This window comes from Protomyctophum bolini, assembly GCF_963924005.1.
Source record: "Protomyctophum bolini genome assembly, chromosome: 8".
Classification (NCBI taxonomy): domain Eukaryota; kingdom Metazoa; phylum Chordata; class Actinopteri; order Myctophiformes; family Myctophidae; genus Protomyctophum; species Protomyctophum bolini.
The window spans coordinates 45,122,416-45,145,834 of NC_137869.1; the positions used below are offsets into that span (position 1 = coordinate 45,122,416).

The 23,419-nt window shown below is 43.6% G+C and overlaps 2 protein-coding genes across 3 annotated transcripts in view; one reads left to right on the forward strand and one right to left on the reverse strand.

The window, feature by feature from the left end:
• LOC308319383 (desmocollin 2-like protein) overlaps positions 1-23,419 on the forward strand; it is a 279,749-nt gene that overhangs the window by 118,093 nt on the left and 138,237 nt on the right. The window lies entirely within an intron of this gene.
• On the reverse strand, positions 5,279-5,961 carry LOC308319961 (octanoyl-[acyl-carrier-protein]:protein N-octanoyltransferase LIPT2, mitochondrial-like; the record flags this gene model as incomplete). The annotated part of the gene is made up of 1 exon (XM_080770203.1): positions 5,279-5,961. The coding sequence occupies one exon, from the start codon at positions 5,959-5,961 to the stop codon at positions 5,281-5,283; it is 681 nt and encodes a 226-aa protein (XP_080626329.1). The 3' UTR covers positions 5,279-5,280.

Below are 23,419 nucleotides of genomic sequence, written 5' to 3' on the forward strand. Positions count from 1 at the left end.
TTTCTAAAGTGTAGTTGTTTATTTGGTCTTGTTTCTAAAGTGTAGTTGTTTATTTGGTCTTGTTTCTAAAGGGTTAACTCAACATGCAGTGAGTCAGTGCAGGCACATTACAGACGTCAGGAGCGTCAGAAGTAGCCCAAGTTTTCTTCTTCGTGGGGTTTTTAGACAGCTGGTGGATGGAAAAGAAGCTCCACCTCCGCGCCCGACGGACGCGACGGACAGCTTTCCGGAACAGCTTGCCCCAGACTCAAATGGAAGCCGCGCACAAGCGTGAAAATGAAGCGCGTCACACGGCAGTGGTAGGCACTAGCCAATGGAAAAGATTCAGCCTGCAGCCCATCCACTGGGCGGGTTTTCACTTGTAGTTTTCTTCTTTCACGGAGTCAAACGCCCCCCCCCCCCCCCCCCATGTCGAGGGATACAGGGAGACATCTAGGCAGTGGGCACCTCGAAGTAACATTCTGTCCAAATTGTTAACAAAACATTGTCTGAAGAAATGTAAAGCAGTGGTTCTCATGTTTGCTTCAGATCACCCCTGTAATATTTTCATCCATGGCACCCCTGGCTGAATTACATTGTCATTTACTGTAACCCATCCATGATGACATTGAAAATAACGTCATACTTTATAAAATAGCCCGTATCTTCAGCTTCCCCTTACCTCGTTATCATCATCTCCATCACCATTCTCCGTGGTGGTCTAGTGGTTAGGATTCGGTGCTCTCACCGCCGCGGCCCGGGTTCGATTCCCGGTCAGGGAACACTGTTTTATGATGAATTCATGTTCTGTTCTTTAACTATTATAGAAGTGTCTATTCGTACGTCTCTAAATGTTTTGATGAATTTAACATTGTGGACCCTGTTGTAAACAAGTGTAATTCTTAATGGGGTCGTCCACTCACAGTTAACAGTCTTTGTATTGAGTTTGTGCTTGAAATGTACTGACTTGAGAGAAATGTACTGTTAAGGGCAGTACAGTCTTAAGAGTATGGACTGCCCTTTATTCTGCAAACTGTTAATAAATATTTTAATCAATCAATCAAAAAACTCCTTCTCCTTCTCACCGCCACTAGTGTGGCCTCGGCCGGGAGGCGAACACGGGTTCCCCATTCCAAAGGCATGTACGTTAACCAGTCGACCAATCGAGCTAAGTAGCAACACAACACCATATAGCCTACAACAGAATGCGCCTTTCCCTGTGTGTCAACATCTTGTCACTCACGTGTCACTCTCACGCCTACTTCGCCAACCAAGAAATAGAGGACTACAGGCCTTTAAATAGGCTTCCGTGTGCGTCCCCTCTTGGGACCGCCCAACGCCCCGGAAGGCATTAAACTGAGACCAGACGCGACGTCCAACTGACGCCTTCACGCCTGCTAATGTGCCCGGACCCAGAGAGCTCTTGACAGTGTGCTGGCTTGAACTGAACTGACTCTGACCAAACTAATCACCTCATAACTACCCTTGTGAAGCTACCAGGTGAGGAGAATTACTAATTAAGCAAAAGAACATTGGTCTCCATTACACATAGGGCCTACTAGGTGAAAGGTGAACTACCTAGAAAAGTAAACAGCACAATAACATTTTAAATGACTGAGGTGTATTATGATGAGTACTGTGGCACTCTGTGCCACACTATGAGCTTGTAGATCTGCTATTTTTCAACAGCTATCAGCTTTTAAAATAATGTTTAAAACCTATGAGGCGACACAGATGCGTCCTCAGGTCTAAATGGGTTAAGGCAGTGGTTCTCACAGCCATCAAAACGTTATCCCACATTTCACAGCAGTGATGGTAGGTAGGCCTATTTCAGAATGCCTGAATTTACACCTGGTTGCATGGTGAAAATAGTCGATCTACAAGCTCACGTGTTGTGAGCCCTATACAAATGCAATCCATATCAATTTTGTATTTGATTGTGTTCAAATTACAGATGAGGAGGTCACGTGGAGGAAGTGGAGATGATGTTGATGGATAATAAAATGGATAATAAAAATGGTAAGAACATTTTCACATTTTGTCACAGGAATAGCACAGGAATAGAAATTAGAAAATGGCTGGGTTTTACCCACAGGGCAACTGTTAAGTCATGGATCACAAGCCAGAGAAATGAGGTGCTCTGAAAAGCCTAGATGTTTCTGTATCATTGGTGTTCAAACGATTTACTCCAATCTGAAAATATGTTGTTCCAGGGACCGCGCTACGAGCTTGTAGGTCTGCTATTTAGTCTTATCCTGAAAATGTGCAAATCTTTGAATATATATTGTTTCAGAGCAAACGTTTTTAACTCATCTTTGCTTCTGGGTAGTCCCTGGAACAACATATTTTCAGATACTGTAGGTGTCTGCGGCCAATTTCATAATATTTCTGGGGTCCTTGACATAACATAATTTGAGAACCACTAATATAGAAACATAGGTTTTTCAGAAAACTGTGGAAATGTGGACACAATCTTATCCAACATGTTCTGGTGGTTTCAGGAAAGTTGGTGTTTTACTGTTTTATAGATTTTAGAAGCCAGTGGTTCTGAAAGAGTGGTCTTAAAGTGCATTCTCAGCAAAATGACATAAAAATCAACCACTTGTATTCTAAACTTGGTTGTTTACATATTTTTTCTATGTGCCTATGTTTAATGGCTGTCTAAATTATTTCATTGTAACCTTTTTTTTTCCTAATAAAGAAACAACAAAATTAAGTATACATTTGCTGCTTTATTATGTTTCTATAAATATGTGTGAGGGAGGTGAGCATGGGGGAGGATCGAGGGGTGCTGGTCGCAATATATATGGGGGGGGGGGGTGTCATAAGACAGCTCCACGCTGTCCTGCTGCTGCCGTCCGTAGCTGCCGTTCGAGTCGCGGCAGAGAAGCGGGGCGCCGGCTACACGCGCGACGGCCGGCGCGGCCCACGCTGATCAAGAACGACGCGCCCACATCGCGGAACAGCCTACAGTGCTTGTGTCACAAGCACTGTAGGCTATATCACAAAAAAAAACGGACAATGATGTGTCCGCCCAGAGGTTGAGTTGGGAGGAGGACAGGTGGGTCTAAAACTGGACGTCTGGCCACCCTACGAGTCCACGACAGTAACGAAAAATGCTGTGCTGCTGATGATCTGACACCGGTTTGACATGTTCTAGTCCGTACTGCGTTGCCAGCGCACCATTAGTTCAACTCATCTCCGTTGTGTGCATTATTCTCCAAAGCAACACTGCTGAAAGCAGCCACATTCCAGCTTTCCAGCGACCAGTAACTGTAGTGTGATTATCACATTTGGAGGAGTAGCGTCGTTATATTACTCGTTACCGACCAAAGTAGTGTCGTGACAGTAACGAGATTTTCCGTTACTCGTTACACCCAACTCTGGCTCCGACCCAGACTCCGGTGTGTGGGGACGTTGAAGCCTCGATGTCGAGTTTCCTGCAGAGTCGTATGATCGGTCTCTCCAGTTCACACACGTACCAGCGCATGCTCTTCTTAAAACAGGCCAAGTTCAGGATGGGGTAGCACACCAACTGGCCCGGCCCATGGAATGTTATGAGACCACCACGGCTGGTACGCACATATTCGGCACCGAGTTTTATTAGTCTCTGTTCCTCTTGGGGAGGGTATGGAGCCTGTCTCAGACCTGTGGTGTAAACCGGAGGATGTTCACATAGCAGCAGCACATTCTTCCCACCTCTATCCAGATGCTGTCTGATGTAGGACTGCATCGAAAAATGCACGCTCTCAACACGGGAGGTTTAAATTAATTAATCTTTGGTTGATATTTAGCCAGAAAATCAGAGAAATCTTGGATGAAGTCCTTGTTACTTTTAGGGGGGCGGTACACCAATGCACAGAGCACAGGGGAGGACAGTGTAATTTCAAACATCTGTAGCTCAAAACTGGGGTAGGTAATTTCAGGCGGGATCAATCTGCATGAATATTAGTTTTAAAAATAGAGGCTACCCCTCCCCATGCTAGAGGTCCGAGGGAAGCTGAAAAATGTCCTATCAGGAGCAAGGAGGTCCGATAAAGGTGTGCAGTCGCCCGCTTGCACCCAGGTTTCAGTCAGGAATAAAAAAAATCCAGCTCATGATCTGTGATGAAATATTTTAGTAAAGTCCCTTTATTATTAATGGAACGTGAGTTAAATAGGGCCATGCGAAAGCTAACATCCATGTTGTTTGTAATTATGACACGTGTTAGAGGGCGGAGATGGCTTTGATTCATGTTGCGTCTTATGAGATGAGCAGAACATAAAGGTGGCTTGTGCTGTCTTGGACGAACCAGGGTTGGAATAGTGGATGGAGGCGCAGTGAGAGAAACGGGAATAGTAGTACGTCCGCCCGGCCATGAGGGGGCAGTGCAGGTGTAGGTCAGACGGGGCAGTGAGTCAATGTTGTTGTTGTGCGTGTCTGTGAGCGTGTCTGTGAGCAGCCACGGATCGGTGCAGATTATTTATGAGCATTTTACATCCTAGTTCGCTCGGGTGTAATCCGTCAATGAAGTAGAGGGAGGGACGATCCCAGAAAAGGAAGAAATTGTGGATATAATGAAAGTTGACGGATTGGAAAGCAGATTGGAGCCAGTAGTGTAGAGACATTAATCGACTACATCGGGTTTCGCCATCGCCACGTTCCAACATGGGTAGTGGACCAGAAATGTGTACCGTTAGACCGCTGCTACGGAGGATTGTAAATATTTTATGAAGATTGGACCTGGCTGTAACTGCATGGATATAGTTTGTTCCCACATGGAGGAGGATGCTTTTTATGGTGGACGGGAAAATGGCTAGGAGTTCATGGAGTCTGGCGAGGATGTCGGTGGTGGATGCGCCAGGAAAGCAGTATGATTAGCAAATCGGACTAATTTTAAGATTGAGTCGGAGACTATGGCCATGGATGGTGGGGAAGAGCAGAGTGGGCGAACGTGGTGGGGTGCTGTTTACAGGCATGGGTTGAGAAGTGTTCACGGGGAATGGAGGCGGTTGTGCAGTCACCTGGATTGGTGTGAAAATTGGCGTAGCTACACTAACCGTTGAGGAGGAGGGCACGGCTGGGTGGAGGGAGGGGGAGCCCCCCCGTGCGTCTAGCCACAGCCGTTTTCAACAGTAAACGCCGAGCGGAGGCGGAACCCAAACCGGGCTCCCTAGGGGTGGTAGAATGGCCTTGGGGTGGGGGGTGTTTTCCATGTTTCCAGTTGGGCGACAAGGTAAGACGTGGTGGCCAGCTATGGCCAGTGAAAGTGGTTTTGGAAATGAGGATTTGCTGTGGTCTAGTCCACATCTAGTCCGCATCTACTGTCCACTATAGTGTTCCTTTTCTTGCTCCAGTATCTCACAGTCAAATTGTTCTCCGAAGGCCTCCAGCAGGTAGGGGGTGCCCTCAGCAGGAGTCACGGTCCTTCCCAGCTCAGCGCTGAGAGACGTAACTCCTTTGCCCTGGATCCCACATGGCACAATGCGCTGGAACCAGGTCAGGTCAGTGCTACAGTTCAGAGCTATGCCATGAGATGTGATGTACCGCCCACAATGGATCCCTATAGCACATATCTTGTTGGCTCCGACCCAGACTCCGGTATGTGGGGACGTTGAAGCCTCGATGTCGAGTTTCCTGCAGAGTCGTATGACCGTTCTCTCCAGTTCACACACATACCAGCGCACGCTCTTTTTAAAACAGGCCAAGTTCAGGATGGGGTAGCACACCAACTGGCCCGGCCCATGGAATGTTATGAGACCACCACGGCTGGTACGCACATATTCGGCACCAAGTTTTATTAGTCTCTGTTCCTCTTGGGGAGGGTATGGAGCCTTTCTCAGACCTGTGGTGTAAACCGGAGGATGTTCACATAGCAGCAGCACATTCTTCCCTCCTCCATCCAGATGCTGTCTGATGTAGGACTGCTGGACCTGTAGAGCACTGGAGTAGGACTTCAGGCCGAGGTTGACCACCTCCACAATCCCCCTACCTTTCTGCATGCTTACAACTGTACTGTTTATTAGCCTGCTGGTTCGTTTCTAGTGCTTCATCAGCACCAGAGTTTAAATATGTTACATATACTAATCGAAAAATGCACGCTCTCAACACGGGAGGTTTAAATTAATTTGGTTCGATGAACTCAACTGCACTGCGTGGTCCAGGCCCTCTTTGGATTGAGCCAGCAACTCCAGCCAGCGTGTGGAAGTGACAGCAATACATTTGGCACAGGCAAATTCTGTGTACAGTGACATAATGATGACGCCTGCAATAAAGACGATGAAAAAATACTAATGATGTCAGACTATTGATGACATCAGGTAATCCATGGGGATTTATGGTTTTGTCAAAACATCTGTCCGTCTGTCTGTCTGTCTGCATGAGACCACTGTTCTGCTAGCACCCCTCAAAATATTTGGACCTGGCTGATCTAGAGATAGAGCTCCATATATGGAGACATCAGAGGCATTTAGCTGACACATTGCTGTGTTTGAGTCTGATCACGCAGGGCCAGGAGGACACAGCCTTCACAATCAAGACATTCCCCACCCTGCAGGCTAACAATATGAACTCTGACAGCCCTGACCTGGGCAACTTCTTCCTCAGACACTGTGTCAACATGGAGAAGCAACAAAGCACAGCAGACAATAATGTTGTTACATGTCTTCTGATATTCAGAAGCGATTACTTTATAAAAGGTCTCAGTCATTCAGAAATTGTGTTTGTTCATGAGCTGGTCACTGGGCTCTTATTGACTCCAGTGCATTCTGCCGAACTTTCGGATGTAGTTTGGCTCCCATGAAAGTGTCATGGGGCAGCCCAGTCACATGACTGCATGTCCATTCCTTATCTAAGCTTCCTTGCCCAGAATTTGGAGGTTGCTGGGTGGTTAAATGTCAAGTATAAAAGTTATCTTTGTGTCGTGGATCAGTTTCTTTTACTAGAGGTCTCTAGTTGTTGAGGTTGGGTCTGGTGGCTCAGGGTAGAGTATAGCCGGTAGGCTGGATGGAACTGCAAGGTTTCCAGTTCAGTCCGGGGCTCCCACAGCGTGGGAGTGTTGAAGTGTCCATGAGCAACACGCTGAATAATTTATGTTAGCTTTTTATCATTTCTTTAAATGCGATGAAGTATTCTATCTCACCTGCACAACCCTATATTATGTTATGTATGTTATGGTATCGTGCATTTCCCGTCAGTGTGTAGGGGCACCGGTGTGTGTTGCACCCGTTTCGACTGTTATCAATTAACAAGACCACAGTGATCAGTACGATTGTTTTCGACGAGTATGAGCATGCTCTGCCGATTGATAAAACGAAAACCCGGAAAACGACAGGATTAAGGTTGGCGGACATGCATTAATATTAGGACTGCGCTGCGACATGCTTGCGGTTATGTTTGAGGGTGAGGGTATGAGGTGGCTTGTCATTTTCAGTAGGCTCCCAAGCATGTCCAGTAGACCGGTCCATAAGATCGGTTAACGCCAATCGCAGCCAGTAGGCTCCAGACTGCATGCAGTAGGTCCGATCGGCTAGATAAGTAACCTACTGGGAATTATCGGTTGATTTTTGGTCGAAACAGCTCGTTGGCCGGGCACCATAATGCCCAGGTCATGTGACATCATCAGGGATGGCGATGTGGAGACCCTGATGTCATAGTAAATGCGACTTGATGTCGCAGTTATTTAATTATTTGTTTACAAACATTGAGAGACTGGCTCTGGTGACAGTTAATTCAACCTCCTCTTGTGTGTTGGCTAGTAAGTTGCACTAGGAGACATTTATTGCACGCAGAGAACAGCTGATATACAAGCTCACATTGCGTCGCGGATTTCTTTGAACTTTGAATTGCTATTATTGTTCACACACAACAGAAACCAATGGATAATTTCAAGAGTGAGAGAATATAATACAAATCCTAATCTTTCTTCCTCCACACACACACAGTTAGAACTTTTCCATTGCATCTTATGAGAGGTGGGGTACTTGTGCTGCCGGCCTGCACGCGCATGCTGGTGCTTATCAGTGTGACGTCGTCTGATACGTCTATGGAGATACCTGAAGTCATCGATATTGGCCAGAAACTCTACGATCTGGCCCCAAACCTCAAACCCTTAGATCTCCATATCCATCTCCATATCCATCTCCAAAACATGGGTTGCAAAATACGTGGGATAAAAAAAGAAAAGAAAATCTCCTCATACGGTTATGTCAAAACCTGTTCTGACATTCCATACTGTATATTGTTCCTTCCCCATTCATCCTTCCTCTTCGATGTCTCCCTTTTGACTGATACCTGTCCATTCAAACTATACGGTCCTGCCCCAAAGTTGTTAGTGTAGCCACCGAAAACTAGAGTTCTCAACAGGCCCGAAAATTGGGAACTGCCCATAGATCCGAAGTCCCATTAGTCCGAACATGCATTAATGTTGGCGAACATGCACTAGCTGCCCCCGTGCTTGCGGTTATGTTTAGGTTAGGGTTAGTAATTTCGGAACAATGAACCTTCTGACTAATGACACGGCACCCGGAATTAAGGCCCGGCCCTTCCTGGGCCCTCATCAAACCCTGTACACTCAAGAGAATGTCCCCGCTACCACCCTTAGATCTCCATAAACTGTATGGAGCTGACCTGTTCTGACATTCCATATGTTGATCTGACTTCATCAAACCCTGTGGGCTACACTCAAGACATGCTGTTGATCTGACTCCCCATGCCAAAGCGCCAGCGTTCACCCAGCAGTCTGCTGTCACCTAGGCGGATGCGTGCACGTGACCTAGGTCGCTTCTTACTGGTGTTTGAAATGTGTTGTTTTACTGCAAACAAACAAATACGTAAAAGGTAACTGGAGGCCATCTCATGATCCAAGATGGCCGCTAGTTAGATACACAGTGTGTCTCAAGATGGCCGCCGGTTAGATGTGTGTGGCTCTAACAAACAAAAGACAATCCATCAACAATCTGGAAAATGGCTTGGCATCCAAGCATTCAAGTGATGTTTATAGCTTTACAAGGACATTGCGATTGAACTTGGGTGATTATTTTTTAGTTTTGGTGGTACTTTTGATGATACATGCTACAGTGTGTGTTCATCACTAACCAAAAAATGTCTACCAAGAAATTCATGGAAGAGGTGAAAGTCTCTGAACTTCATGTCAGAGGAACTTTCTTTCTAATCGAATAACTTGTAGTAGAGTGGAAGATTTGGAACAATTCTCCAGGATTTATGGCCTTGTGATATCTGGGCTGCAGACAACCCACCGCAGCAATGCAAGGGCCACAGCTATGGGACAGGAAAGGTGAGGAATTGCATCCGAGAGAACATGTGAGAACATACAAACAAAACATACAATTTAGGTGCTACACTACAAAATACAAGGAAATTGAAGGACAATTGAAGTATAGCCACAATTTGCAACACTAGATTTTTTTAATGGGTTGAATGTAGAGTTGCAACACAGTTTCGATCTGCTTGAATTATCCTCTTTCTATCTGCAATGTCATGAGCTATACTTTCTGTCAAGTGTTGGAGTTTGGAGGTTTAACACTACGGTGGGATCCTATTCGTTTCCGCCTCAATCTCAAAATGACATTGCTGGGTACCTATGGGTATTTATGTTAGACACACCCACAGACACACCCCCAGATTCTCAGCCACACCCACAGGTTTATTTTAATATGTGGAGTGGCTATTCAACCACCAGGTGGCGTCGGCCCATGATGAGCAGAGCTGCATGCACTGAGTCTTAATAGCTTCTAGCAGTGGTGGAAAAAGTCACATTTTGTACTGTATCAATACTGTAATATTGAAATACATTGAAATACATACTGTTACAAGTAATATTTATTTGAGTAAGCGGTTAGGGTCCATTTGGTTCCATTTCTACACTCTAAAGTTAAATTATCATTGATGTTACAATATAAATATTGGGGGTCCCAGAGATATAAATGCCATTAAATGGGGGTCCATACTCCATAGACTAATGCATGTCAAACTGGGGGTCCTTGAAATTAAACGGGTTGAGAGTCACTGCTATAGCTGTAAAAACCTTCTCTTATGGGGGTCCCTGGCATATCTTTTTAAATGGGGGGTCCCTGGCATATCTCTTCAAATGGGGGTCCCTGACATATCTCTTCAAATGGGGGTCCCTGGCATATCTCTTCAAATGGGGGGTCCCTGGCATATCTTTTCAAATGGGGGGTCCCTGGCATATCTCCCCAAACGGGGGTCCCTGGCACACCCCCCCAAATGGGGGGTCCCCGGCACACCCCCCCGAATGGGGGTCCCTGGCACACCCCCCCAAATGGGGGGTCCCCAGCACACCCCCCCAAACGGGGGTCCCCGGCACATCCCCTCAAATGGGGGGGTCCCCGGCACATCCCCCCAAATGGGGGTCCCCGGCACACCTCCCCAAATGGGGGTCCCCGTCACATTAGGGCGGGTCATACTTTTTTTATTTTTGAAAATCAAAATGCTTGGGTGTCTATTTTGTGTGTTTTTTTCTGGAGAATTCAAATATGAAATTGTTTTTTGGATAGGACAACTCTTTTACCTACATGAATTTGCATTTTTAAATCACTAATTGTACCCGTTCTACCTCATTTATAAGATTTAAAATCCAAAGGAAATTCTAACATGTGGGGTGTCTAAATTACTTGTTTTTTGATGGAGAATTCAAATATCACATTATTTGTTGGATAGAACAACTCTAACCTACATTATTTTGTACTTCCAAGTTGCTTATTTTGCCCGTTTTAACCTCTTTTTAGGATTTTCAAAGACATAAAGGACATCATTTATATTGACAAAGTCAAATCAAATTTACATTTATTGACAATTCAAGTGCATGTATATATCACTGGATAAAAGTACAATGATCAATCATCACTTTCTGAACTTTACAAGGTTGAATAAGTCCTGCTTTGACTCAGCCTCCTGCTGGTCTCCTGAGCCCTGATTCCTCCATCCCTCTTTTCCAGAGAGAAGTAAATAGCAGAAGCCTCAGTCACCATTTTGACCACCCTCTCAATGCTTTGAGTGTGGCAAGGCCAGTTGGGCACCTCCATGGGGGTGGCGATGAAGTTCTTAATCTCTGAGGTGTTTAGTGTGCAGGTGAGAGGTGGCTCTGACACACCTTCTGACCAGCGAATCAATCCACCAATGCTGGAAGCATCATGATTGATCTCAGGTGTACTTCTGGATCTTACAGAGTTGTCTCCCAGCTGAGTGTCTGGGTCTCCTTCTCCCCTGATGGCCAGGATTCTCTCCACCCCCTCAATCCTCTCCTTCTGATCCTTCGAGCACAGTAGTGTTTGGAGGATGGCTTCACTGTGGGCATACCAAGCAGATCTTGTAACAGTTGGCATCACAATGTTCAATACCTGCTTCCTCTGGGACTTGAGACAGTCCAGCTGAAACAGTATGTGCCTAGGCCCTTCAATCCAGGACTCCTTGACCTTCACATTGAACCAACAGGGATAATTCACTCCAATTATGTATTCAACAATGTCCTTCAGTTTTGTCAGATTTTTTCCTTTCAGTCCATGCTTTGACACCCAGATCCTGAGAAGTCTGTTTGCTGTGGTGAGCCAGCGGCTGTGGTTTACTGGCCCGGCAGGCCAGTGGCAGGTTGACTTCAGTGTGTGTACTGTACTGACTGACTGACCCCAGGCCAGTGGCAGGTTGACTTCAGTGTGTGTACTGTACTGACTGACTGACCCCAGGCCAGTGGCAGGTTGACTTCAGTGTGTGTACTGTACTGACTGACTGACCCCAGGCCAGTGGCAGGTTGACTTCAGTGTGTGTACTGTACTGACTGACTGACCCCAGGCCAGTGGCAGGTTGACTTCAGTGTGTGTACTGTAGTAGGGCCAGTAAACCACAGCTGCTGGCTCACCACAGCAAACAGACTTCTCAGGATCTGGGTGTCAAAGCATGGACTGAAAGGAAAAAATCTGACAAAACTGAAGGACATTGTTGAATACATAATTGGAGTGTATTATCCCTGTTGGTTCAATGTGAAGGTCAATGAGTGCTGGATTGAAGGGCCTAGGCACATACTGTTTCAGCTGGACTGTCTCAAGTCCCAGAGGAAGCAGGTATTGAACATTGTGATGCCAACTGTTACAAGATCTGCGTGGTATGCCCACAGTGAAGCCATCCTCCAAACACTACTGTGCTCGAAGGATCAGAAGGAGAGGATTGAGGGGGTGGAGAGAATCCTGGCCATCAGGGGAGAAGGAGACCCAGACACTCAGCTGGGAGACAACTCTGTAAGATCCAGAAGTACACCTGAGATCAATCATGATGCTTCCAGCATTGGTGGATTGATTCGCTGGTCAGAAGGTGTGTCAGAGCCACCTCTCACCTGCACACTAAACACCTCAGAGATTAAGAACTTCATCGACACCCCCATGGAGGTGCCCAACTGGCCTTGCCACACTCAAAGCATTGAGAGGGTGGTCAAAATGGTGACTGAGGCTTCTGCTATTTACTTCTCTGGAAAAGAGGGATGGAGGAATCAGGGCTCAGGAGACGAGCAGGAGGCTGAGTCAAAGCAGGACTTATTCAACCTTGTAAAGTTCAGAAAGTGATGATTGATCATTGTACTTTTATCCAGTGATATATACATGCACTTGAATTGTCAATAAATGTAAATTTGATTTGACTTTGTCAATATAAATGATGTCCTTTATGTCTTTGAAAATCCTAAAAAGAGGTTAAAACGGGCAAAATAAGCAACTTAGAAGTACAAAATAATGTAGGTTAGAGTTGTTCTATCCAACAAATAATGTGATATTTGAATTCTCCATCAAAAAACAAGTAATTTAGACACCCCACATGTTAGAATTTCCTTTGGATTTTAAATCTTATAAATGAGGTAGAACGGGTACAATTAGCAAATTAAAAATGCAAATTCATGTAGGTAAGAGTTGTCCTATCCAAAAAAAAAATTCATATTTGAATTCTCCAGAAAAAAACACACAAAATTGACACCCAAGCATTTTGATTTTCAAAAAAAAAAAAAGTATGACCCGCCCTACCGTCACATCTCCCTCGCTCTCTCCCCCCCCCCTCCCCCCCTCTCTCTCTCTAAATTCAATTCAAATTTAAAGTTCAAATTCCATGGTTACCTTTCAATTTGCAATACTTTTTTCCTTTTACACAAGCCTGCCTGCCTGCCTGTCTGTCTGTGGCCTGCCATGCCCTGCAGCTCACGCACAGAGCTACTGTAGAACGCAGTGGTTCCCAAAGTGAAAGAAAGAGTGGCAGCCATTAAACACAGACGTTTAAACATTAGTTTGTTTTAGACTACTTAACAATTGTTCGTGCAACCACTTTCCATTAAAAAAAATACGTTTATTGAACTTATTGAACTTAAGGGTGACAGAGCAAAGTCCTCCCTCTCTCTCCCCTCTCTTTCCCCCTGGTTTTGAGTAGATCTGTTCCAGTGTGTGAGATAGCTTTCTTTTTGTTTTCTTATGATTTGGTGTAGCAAATTCAGATTTAAGCTCAGTCTTTGAACAATCTGTTCTGAGGACCCCCTGTTTTTTTCATATGCCATCTGAATTAGTTAAAAGCAGGCTCTGTACCCAAACATGCCTGTATTTAGCCTGTCCTGTGCTGATAAAAAATGCTAGTCTGTTGCAATCTGACAGTTTTTAGTAGTATTTGACTGTCTCTCCCCAGAGTCCCCACAGTGTCTAGCCAAACAGGTTATGTTAAATGTATACAGTACTACTACAGAGGCTACAGAGAGAGAGAGAGTGATTTTTTTTTAGGGTTTTCAGGAAGAAAATAAAAACTGATAGGCCTATTTCTTTTTTAATAGGATTAAACCTTAGACTTGTTTTATTACTCTTAAACAGATACAACAGATACAAGCATATTCAAAGAGCCTAGTGACAATCAGGGGTAAATATAAACTGTTACTGACTTACTCCTGATGACATCACAAAACCATTGAAAAAATCCTATTTTGGCATGCATGGTAAACCTATTAATTTAAGTTTTTATATTTAAATGATATTAAGAAAGTCACTCACCATTCCACAGTGGTGGAAAGTAAGTGCATTTACTTAAGTACTGTACAATTTTGAGGCATTTGTACTTTACTTTAGTATTCATGAATTCCAATACTTCTACTTCTACTCCACTACATCTCAGAGGCAAATACTGTACTTGTACGCCAAAAAAATGCATTAACCACTTCCTCAGTATAGCGGAACTACAAGCTCACAATATGTCGTGATGTGCCACATTATGAGCTTGTAGATCATGCAAAGTAGGCTATAGTGCTGGTTTGCAATAGTAACTAAAGTTTTAAAATCTGTGTTTTGTAGGCTACTATACAATTGTATGTATAAGTACAGAACAAAGAAGGTTTGTTTTTGCCATCTTTGTTGAAGAGGCTGAGCAATTATGTTTTAGTTTATTTTAAGCCAGTGTAAAAAAATTGTTGGCTAAGACTAGATAGTTTAATTGCCTAGGCAGGCCTAATGTTCAATGGATTGTTAAGCTTAAATCTGAATTTGCTACTAAAAGTAACACTAAGAGGTGCCTGCATGGTGGGGGTGGGGAAATGTTTTCAGTGGTGAGAACTGAACACAGCAAGTCTCCAGTCGAGAGAGAGAGAGAGGGAGAGAGAGATAATTTGCCTAAAACATTTGTACTTTTTACACCACTGAAGAATAAGTACATTACATTTGTGTAAAGTTCTACAATAAGCATTAGTGAAAGTCTTTTTACTTTTTTGCTTGAAAAGGAACCTTGTTCATCTCTCTCTCTCTTTCTGGACAAAGGATAGACACTGAAAAGGCCTGGGAGCAGATCTCGTATCTTCACACCTCACAGACCGGGCATATAGACTAATGCATGTCAAACTGGGGGGACTGTTTCAAATGTTTTCCAAATGGGAGAGGTACGTGTTTGTCTGTGTGACACTGTTGTGCTGTGCCTGGCTGTCAGTGCCGCTCCTCACATGCAAATTAATTTTGAGCAGAGCGCTGTGGCTCTGAGTTTGAGAATAGACCCCATCGTCCAAGGGTGTGTGTGCGTGTGTGGTGGGGGGTGGTATCTTAGCAACACTGAATGATCTGTCCCATTGGTCGTGTGCTCGTATCATGAGCCAATGGCTGCAGCTCTGCCACTGATAAAAGTGGATCTGACAAACGGTACATGTAACATGATTCAATCGGTTATGATTAACAAGCCACATTTAAGTATGTTCGTTTACAAGAAAGTTTCAAGTATTTCGATTATCATCTCTTGTTAAAAATACAAGAACGTGTGCATTTATTTATGCAATGGATTTATTCACTTAATTCTAACCAATATTGTTCTGTACCCACACACAATGGTCAAAATTCATTAAAATGTACGGGCAAATGGTTATTAGGAACAGTAAATGTAACATGATTAAATCTGTTATGATTAACAAGACACATTTACATTTTTTGTGTACAAGAATATGTCACTTTTTTCGAGAATCATCTCTTGTTAATAATACAAGAACATGTGCATGTATTTCTCAAATGGACTTATTTACTTAATTCCAACCAATGTTGTTCTGTACCCACACAAAATGGTCAGAATCCAGTAAAATATACAGAATTAAGCCTTGAAAACCTGGACACGCCCCTTCAAAAACTTTTCCCCCTTCAAGAAGTCCCTCCTGCATCCTCACATCAGTCGCCATTTTTCGCACCGGCACAAACTACTTCACCCGTCTTCACCCGTCTTCAAACGTCTTCACTTCACCCTTGTTTCACGTTTATTTAAGGTAAGAATTAATAATATTAGCCGAGCATTTGATTGAGGTTCAATTTAGCAAGTGTTTACAATATGTTTTGTTTAGTAGCAGCTGTAAAAAATGGGTTACTGTTTGCTGCTTTACAACATCAGACGCACGTGTTACGCCAGTGACTGTTTTACTGCGTTACGTGTGAAAATATAATAATCCGACTTTGGAGGATTAAATGTTTAAGGCCTATTCATAGTTTAGTTGTGTGTTTTTTATGAACGTGCTCATACTGCGTATATCTACCCTCCATGGCCAACATGCACTTCCTCAAATTGAACGGCCGGTGGAAGCCTTAGCCCACCCGAGTAGCCGGTGAGCCGGTTTAACGTGAGAGCAGATCAACTTGAAATCGCCTCGCCTCGCGACGGAGGCGCGCCGTGTCTGGTGGCCTTGAGCCACGTAAGGCACCGCCGAGCGAGGCGCTAGCCGAGCGAGTCGCCGTGCCGAGCGTTGCGACGGCCACCAGACCCGACTCAGCGCCGTCCGAGTTATGTCCCGATAGGCAGAGAATAGTATATATTAGTAGCCCCTAGTTTCATTTGCGAGGACAGCTACGCGTTCTGTCGCCGTTAGAACATCTGCGCCGAAGACGCCGTTTCCACGGCGACGGATGATGTCATTTCATTTTGATCTGATTTCATCCAAATCTGATACACCGGCCTCTGTGCTCTGTCCCCCGATACTGTCAATTGCATTACAAGTGTGGCGAAGTAGAAACGTGGAGAGAGTGTTTTGGAACAAGCTAGCAGTGCGGTGTACATTTATTTGTGTCAAATAGAGTCTGTATGGCTGAAGATAAATGACTTGACGTCGGTGGGAGAGGAGTTATGCAACTCCTCTCCCACCGACGTCAAGTCATTTATCTTCTTTTCTTATACCGGGGCGTTTTGCGGGAAACCGATGCATGGAGAAACGCCGCTTAAAAATCAGAATAAGTGCTCTGTGTGTGGATAACTTTATTGTGTGTTTTGGACAAACCGCGTGTTTTGTGTCCACTGAAGCTTCATGTCAGAGGGAAACCATGGGGCTAAACTGAAACATGTTGTTTGCATGCATGCATCGCTGCCTTGCATGCGAACCGGCCCGCGAGATGATTTAATCAAAAGTGGTGGTTGATTTCAGCTGTGCTCAATTGAATGTACTGTTAAGCCGACGCATGTCCCTCCCCTCCCCTCCCCTCCCTCTCTCTCTAGCCCACCACACACCGTCTGCGACCGTGTGCGGCGCGGCGTGTTGCTGCGCGGCGCCGCCTGAAAATAGAACTGTGTTCTATCGGCGCGCGGCTCCGCGCGGCGGACGGAGCCGGTGTGCGTTAGGTTCATTGAAAATAATGGAGGCGGCTGTGCGCGCCGCGCGGGGGACGCATACGGTGTGTGTCGGGCTTCTCTCTCTCTGCCTCTCTCTGCTACTGCGTGTCGAAGAGTGTTTGATTGATTGAAATATTTATTAACAGTTTGCAGAATGACAGTACATTTCCAGCACAAAGTCAATACAAAGACTGTTAACTAGCTGTGAGCAGGCCCTGTGCCAGGATGAAATGACCCCTTTGCCCCCTTAAATCAACCTCTTTGCTTAGATCAAAAGTGGATTTTTTTAGTTGCAGACAAAACAATGGTACATTTCCAGGCATTCAATTAAATTAATGGCGGTGGGAGGGGATACAGATTTTACAGGGGCCAGTTTCGAATTGCAGCCATCCGTAGATGCCGAGGGCTATACTACACATTTTGCATGGTGTGTGTGTGTGTGTGTGTGTGTGTGTGTGTGTGTGAAGCACACCTGCCCCAAATATAATGTCATTGCCTATTGGCTACATTTATGTACCTGCTTGTGATTCATGCATTAAAAGATATGTCTTTTTATCAGATGTCTGATAAGTTGTTTAACTATGTTTTTACTGTGTCAGTCTTCTCGACCGGCACCCCACCCCACTGCACCCCACCCAGCCAGCTGACGTCAACTGCAGCCTGCACTGGAGTGGTTCAGTCACACAGGTATTATTTTTTCTTATTGGCTACATTTATGTACCTGCTTGTGATTCTGTCTGTTTTTTGGGAGGGAATCCCTTTTGGTGTTTTAAACATTGTTATAATTTAGCTATTGGAAAATGGAAGATCTACAAGCTCGTAACGCAACACTCGGTGGCGCACTATGAGCTTGTAGATCTTCTATTTTTGAAAAATCGTGAAAATATTTATTTCAGAAAACTGGAGGATTTCAGGGTTTCTCGACCGACCCACCCACCCCACACCACCCAGCCAGCTTACGTCTACTGCAGCCTGGACTGGAGTCGTTCACACACCGTCACACAGTCACACAGGTGTTTTTTTTAACTAAACTGATAGTTCGAGCATGCATGCTGTAGTCATGAGGTTTCACTAACTTTTTTTACTGTGATTTCAGACTTCTCGACCGACCGACCCACTCCACTCCACCCAGCCAGCCAGCTGACGTCCACTGCAGCCTGGACTGGAGGTGTTCACAAACTGTCACACAGGTATTCTTTTGAACTAGATTGGCAGTTTTTTTTTGCTTGGAGAAGTATTGCTTCTCATTGGAGGCAAAAGCACAGTTTAACCAATTTAACCCTAGACATTGGCTATTTCAAGGTTGTAGATCAGCTATTTTCCAAACATATATTTACAGTAGGCATATAGTCAATCGCACACATTCCAGTTGAAACTGCTAGTTCGCACACACACGCAGTAGTCATGCAGGTTTCACTAACTGTTTTTTTACTGTGATTTCAGGCTTTTCGACCCACCCACCCACCCCACCCAGCCAGCTAGCTGACGTCCACTGCAGCCTGGAGTGGTCACCTGCACCCAAGCCACAGAAGCAAGTCGCAGCTGTCGCACAGGTAAAGACCTTCACATAACACGCAATGTTCTCATTTTCTTTTGAGCTTCATTCAACACCAAAAATAGCCAATCTACAAGCTCATTTGTTTTGCTTGACTCCCAATATGTTTGAAGTATTCCTTCTCATTGGAATTTATGGAAAGTAGACTTGCAATAGTGTAGTGGTTAGTTTGATGCACTTCTGCATTCTGATGTATGTACTGTTCATTTCATGTGTTTGTAGGACCACAGCATTGAGTCCTGTAGAAACGCTGTCAGAGGCCTCATTGTCTTCCTTGGCGAAAAGACGGAGGAGTTGATCGAGGATTACAAGGTAAAGAAAATCTACCTCTGTTCTAAACTTCTTGCTAAAAGACCTAGCCTAAATGAGACAGGATTTTGCCATCTACAATATAGGGTATGCGTGTGACATCATCATACCCGGAAGTTATGCGGGAATGCCGCATGGGATGACACGTACATCCAAACAGAAAAGTCCTATTTGATACATGTTACATTTACTGTTCCTATTTGATACTTTAAATGACTTTAAATTCACTTCATCACTCACTTTGCCACTTGATTTGCCACTCAATCTGCCTGATACTATGTTACATTTACTGTTCCTATTTGATACTTTAAATTACTTTAAATTCACTTCATCACTCACTTTGCCACTCAATCTGCCATTCTCTTCATGCATATAGAGCCTATCTGATGGCTATGTGGGATCAATGGCTGGTCAGTTAAGTAATATCATGGTCGGCAGGCTTTACCATATACTAGTAGTTTTGGCACATGTTCTAAAATGTCCTGGTAGATTGTGATGTTTTCACTTACAGTAAGTGATGATTTTCTGCTGGTGTCGGTCCACTGTGTTTTATCAAGTCCAGAGTCAATACAGCCATCTACCATGAGATGTGTTGTTGACAAACTTAATGGATTTGCTTTTCTATAGCGAGACTTGGCACCTGCCCAGTGCCAAAACTACTAGTAACTGGTATAAATTACTCACCATAGTATTAATGTTGGAGGAAGGTGTGAGACTGGACACAACAATACAAATGAGATTACAGCTGCTGTCAAAGCAAAACTGGGCTTCTATTAGCCCAGACCACACTTGCTACAAACTGCAGAGAGAGAGCAAAGACAAATGTATGCACCTTTTTGTTTTAGCAAATATCTTACTGTCTTTCCCCCCCCCAGCTATGTGGTGACGATGATGCTGCAGCTGTCCAAGAGGCCATCTCTTCTAGTGTCCTGAGCATCTTCGAGTACAGCAGAGGTGGTGGTCTCGACAGAACGGCCAGAGGTTCCGCAAGTAATTCCTACGGGGCATTAGTCCTAGGTTGTCGTTTGTCTGACCAATGACTAGTCTGAACTAAGTACTGCACCCTAGGCCATAATGACCTTTAGAACATACTTTAAATAACATAGTCATGAGGGCTATCATCCACGAAAACATTAGGCCAATGACTTTCAGAACATAATTTTAATTGTTTTTAGAAGTAGCCCTAAGGGTTGGCTTAGTACTTCAAACTTGAAACCATATACTTTGGGAGACATTTTGGTGCTTGCGTGATAGACACACGTTGTGTTAATGGACTCTATATTTGAACAAATACAATTATGTTTCTTTTGTGTTTTTGTTATGCACTGATAATTTTAAGAAAAGCCCAACACTGTGGGTTCCCACTGCCCACAGAGCCATAGAGAACCACAGTACACTGTGGGTTCCACTGCCCACAGAGCCATAGAGAACCACAGTACACTATATGGGATCCCACGAAGCTATCATATTGTGGCTGTATTTACTTTGTTTTTATGCACTGATATAATTTTGTTTAAAAAGAAAAGCTGTACATGCATGAAGGTTATATGTTTCAGTTTGAGGAATAAAACAATAAATTGTTTTTTATACCTGATGCTATTTGACTCTTGCTAGTGGTGTTCATAGGACAAGACAAACATTTATGTTTATGAGTATTTTCAGCAGAAGTTGTATAGAAAATAACTTTTTTTCCCCAGTTTGTAATCAGAAGTTGTATAACTTCTGATTACAAACTGAAAATACCCATTGATCTTTTTAATAAATGTGGTGGCATTTCTTCTACACAGAAATTCCACCCCAGTTTATTTAAAAAAATCAATGAATTTAATTGAGTCAAAAAGGTACTTTTATTAAACAACACTAGTTCTTGTATAAAATATGTAATCCATTCAATTCAATAGTACATACATTTTTCCAGTAAAATCTACAAGATATATCCAGTAAAATCTACAAGATATGTCCAGTAAAGTTTACTGGATCTACAAGATATGTCCAGTAAAATCTACAAGATATGTCCAGTAAAATCTACAAGATATGTCCTGTAAAATCTACAAGATATGTCCAGTAAATGTTACTGGACATATCTTGTAGATCCAGTAAACTTTACTGGACATATCTTGTAGATTTTAGTGGACATATCTTGTAGATTTTACTGGACATATCTTGTAGATTTTACTGGAATTCGTAGACTATTGAATTGACTGGATTACGTATTTTATACAAGAACTAGTCTTGTTTAATAAAAGTACCTTTTTGACTCAATTAAATTCATTGATTTTTTTAGGTAAAAGGGGTGTCATATTTTTATCAGTGTGAGCTTCCCAGACCCAGGTTCACAACTCATCTACACTACACATGCCGTAAAGTAAACTGACAGCCACAGGGCTGCTACCATCCCTAGTCAAAAAGTCCAATAGGATTCCGATAGAAAAAATCCTATTGGAAATCCAATTAAAAAATCCTATAAGAATTTGGAACAAATCCTATTGGATATTTTCTTATAGGATTATAATCCTATAAGAAAAATCCAATAGGATTTTTTTCTATGGGATTATTATCCTATAAGAAATTACTTCACTTCCACTTACAACGTGCGTCCCGTATCAGTTCATTACGGGGCTCGTGACAGGCTGCAGACACTTGAGTTGGGACTACTAGCCGATAGCGCCGCTGCTCCTTCAGTTTTCGTTGTTCTTGTTATAATATTTTTTATTATTGGGATTCCTCAACTGCTGCGCAGCAACAACAAAAATATAAAAATGAGGAGAAAAAAAGGAAAAAAGTCGTTCGACGCGTCGATTTAGGCCTCGATTCGTCGATTGGCCACATATGAGTCGTTTGGCATCCCTACTGGCAAGAACATGAACCCTAACGCAATGTTGTTTGTTTTGAATGTATCATTAGTTTTCATGTTCCATTTAGGTTATTTTTTATTGTAATTATTTGTATAATTTTTGTAAGGGAATTAAAATGTTCAGAAGTGACAGACTACACTATGCATCCACTGCACACAAAATGGAGTGGAAACTGAGTTACATGTCCTAACCGTACAGAACTTCTGGGCTGTACGTTTTGATTAATTGACTACACAGGACCTCAATGGAAACAGGCCATATCTTGGGGTTAATCCTTTTGGTAAATGGTAAATTGTGCTTTTATATAGCGCTTTTTTCACAATAGCTTTATATCATACTCTTGTTTGTATTCAACTTGACTTTATGTGCGGGTTTCTTACAAATAAAGTAGTCAATCCATCAATGAGTTATACAATGGAATCCTCATTTATCTCTGAGAGTGTAGCCTACAGGAGTCTGGTTTGAACTTCCAGTCAAGAGTCCTGGCTATGAGACAAATGCAAGCAAGCACATTGGTAGGTTTTTGAGATTCATTCTTTAGATGCTAAATGAAAAATAGGAACCAGGGTGAAATGTACTTCATGTCAAACTGTAGGTGCTTTCCTGTGCTTCCCCCCCCCCCCCCCCCCCCCCCGCTGCATACCGTTCATAAAGTATTAAATCAATCAACATGAACCCTAACATTAGGTTGTTTGTTTTGAATATATCATTAGTTTCCACTTTCCATTTAGTTTAGTTTTTTATTGTAATATGGGGTATATAACTGATTGATTAATTGACTCGGTTATTTAACAGTTTGCAATAAACAAGCACAGAAAGTACATCTTGGTGGTGAGTAGCGAATCTTGTGGACCAGACCCATTGCAAGATGCTGTACTCTGTTGTCAACCCTAAGCCCTTCCAGTCTTTCAAAGTGTGGAGGTGTTAGTTGGATTCGGGGGTTGAGGCCAAGTAGTAGCCTGACCAGCTTATTAGCATGTCTAAAGAGACACTTGAAGCTGGAGATCCTAGTGAGTTTGCACCTTATTACAGAGAAGATAGAGCAAAGGTTTTCAACAGGAAAATAATTACAAGATATATTGTGCCAGTTCAATTCTTGTTGGGAGCGTACATATGTTCCCCAGGTTCTATGTTCCCCACCATGCAAAAAAGGTTCTTTGTTGAATATTTTGTTTTACATTCTGTAATAATTCAGTTTGGATTATTCCAATGAATTGGATTTAGTTGTAAAAGGAGCTGGCTAAACAGACTGTGACACGCCAGGGACCCCCCACCCGAAGAGACACGACAGGGACCCCCACCCGAAGAGACACGCCAGGGACCCCCCCTCCATACTCCATAGACTAATGGCTATAGCTGTAAAAACCTTCTCTTATGGGGGTCCCTGGCATATCCTCTCAAATGGGGGTCCCTGGCACATCCCCCCAAATGGGGGTCCCCGGCACATCCCCCCAAACGGGGGTCCCTGGCACATCCCTTCAAATTTTCATTAAATTTGCAAGCTGTATAGTTGGGTGGGGGGGTGTTAAGGATTCAAATTAAAAAAGGGCTAAAGTAGCAGATCTACAAGCTCAAAATAATCAATAATCATCAAGACAATATTCAGATTAAAGAGATATGCCAGGGACCCCCACC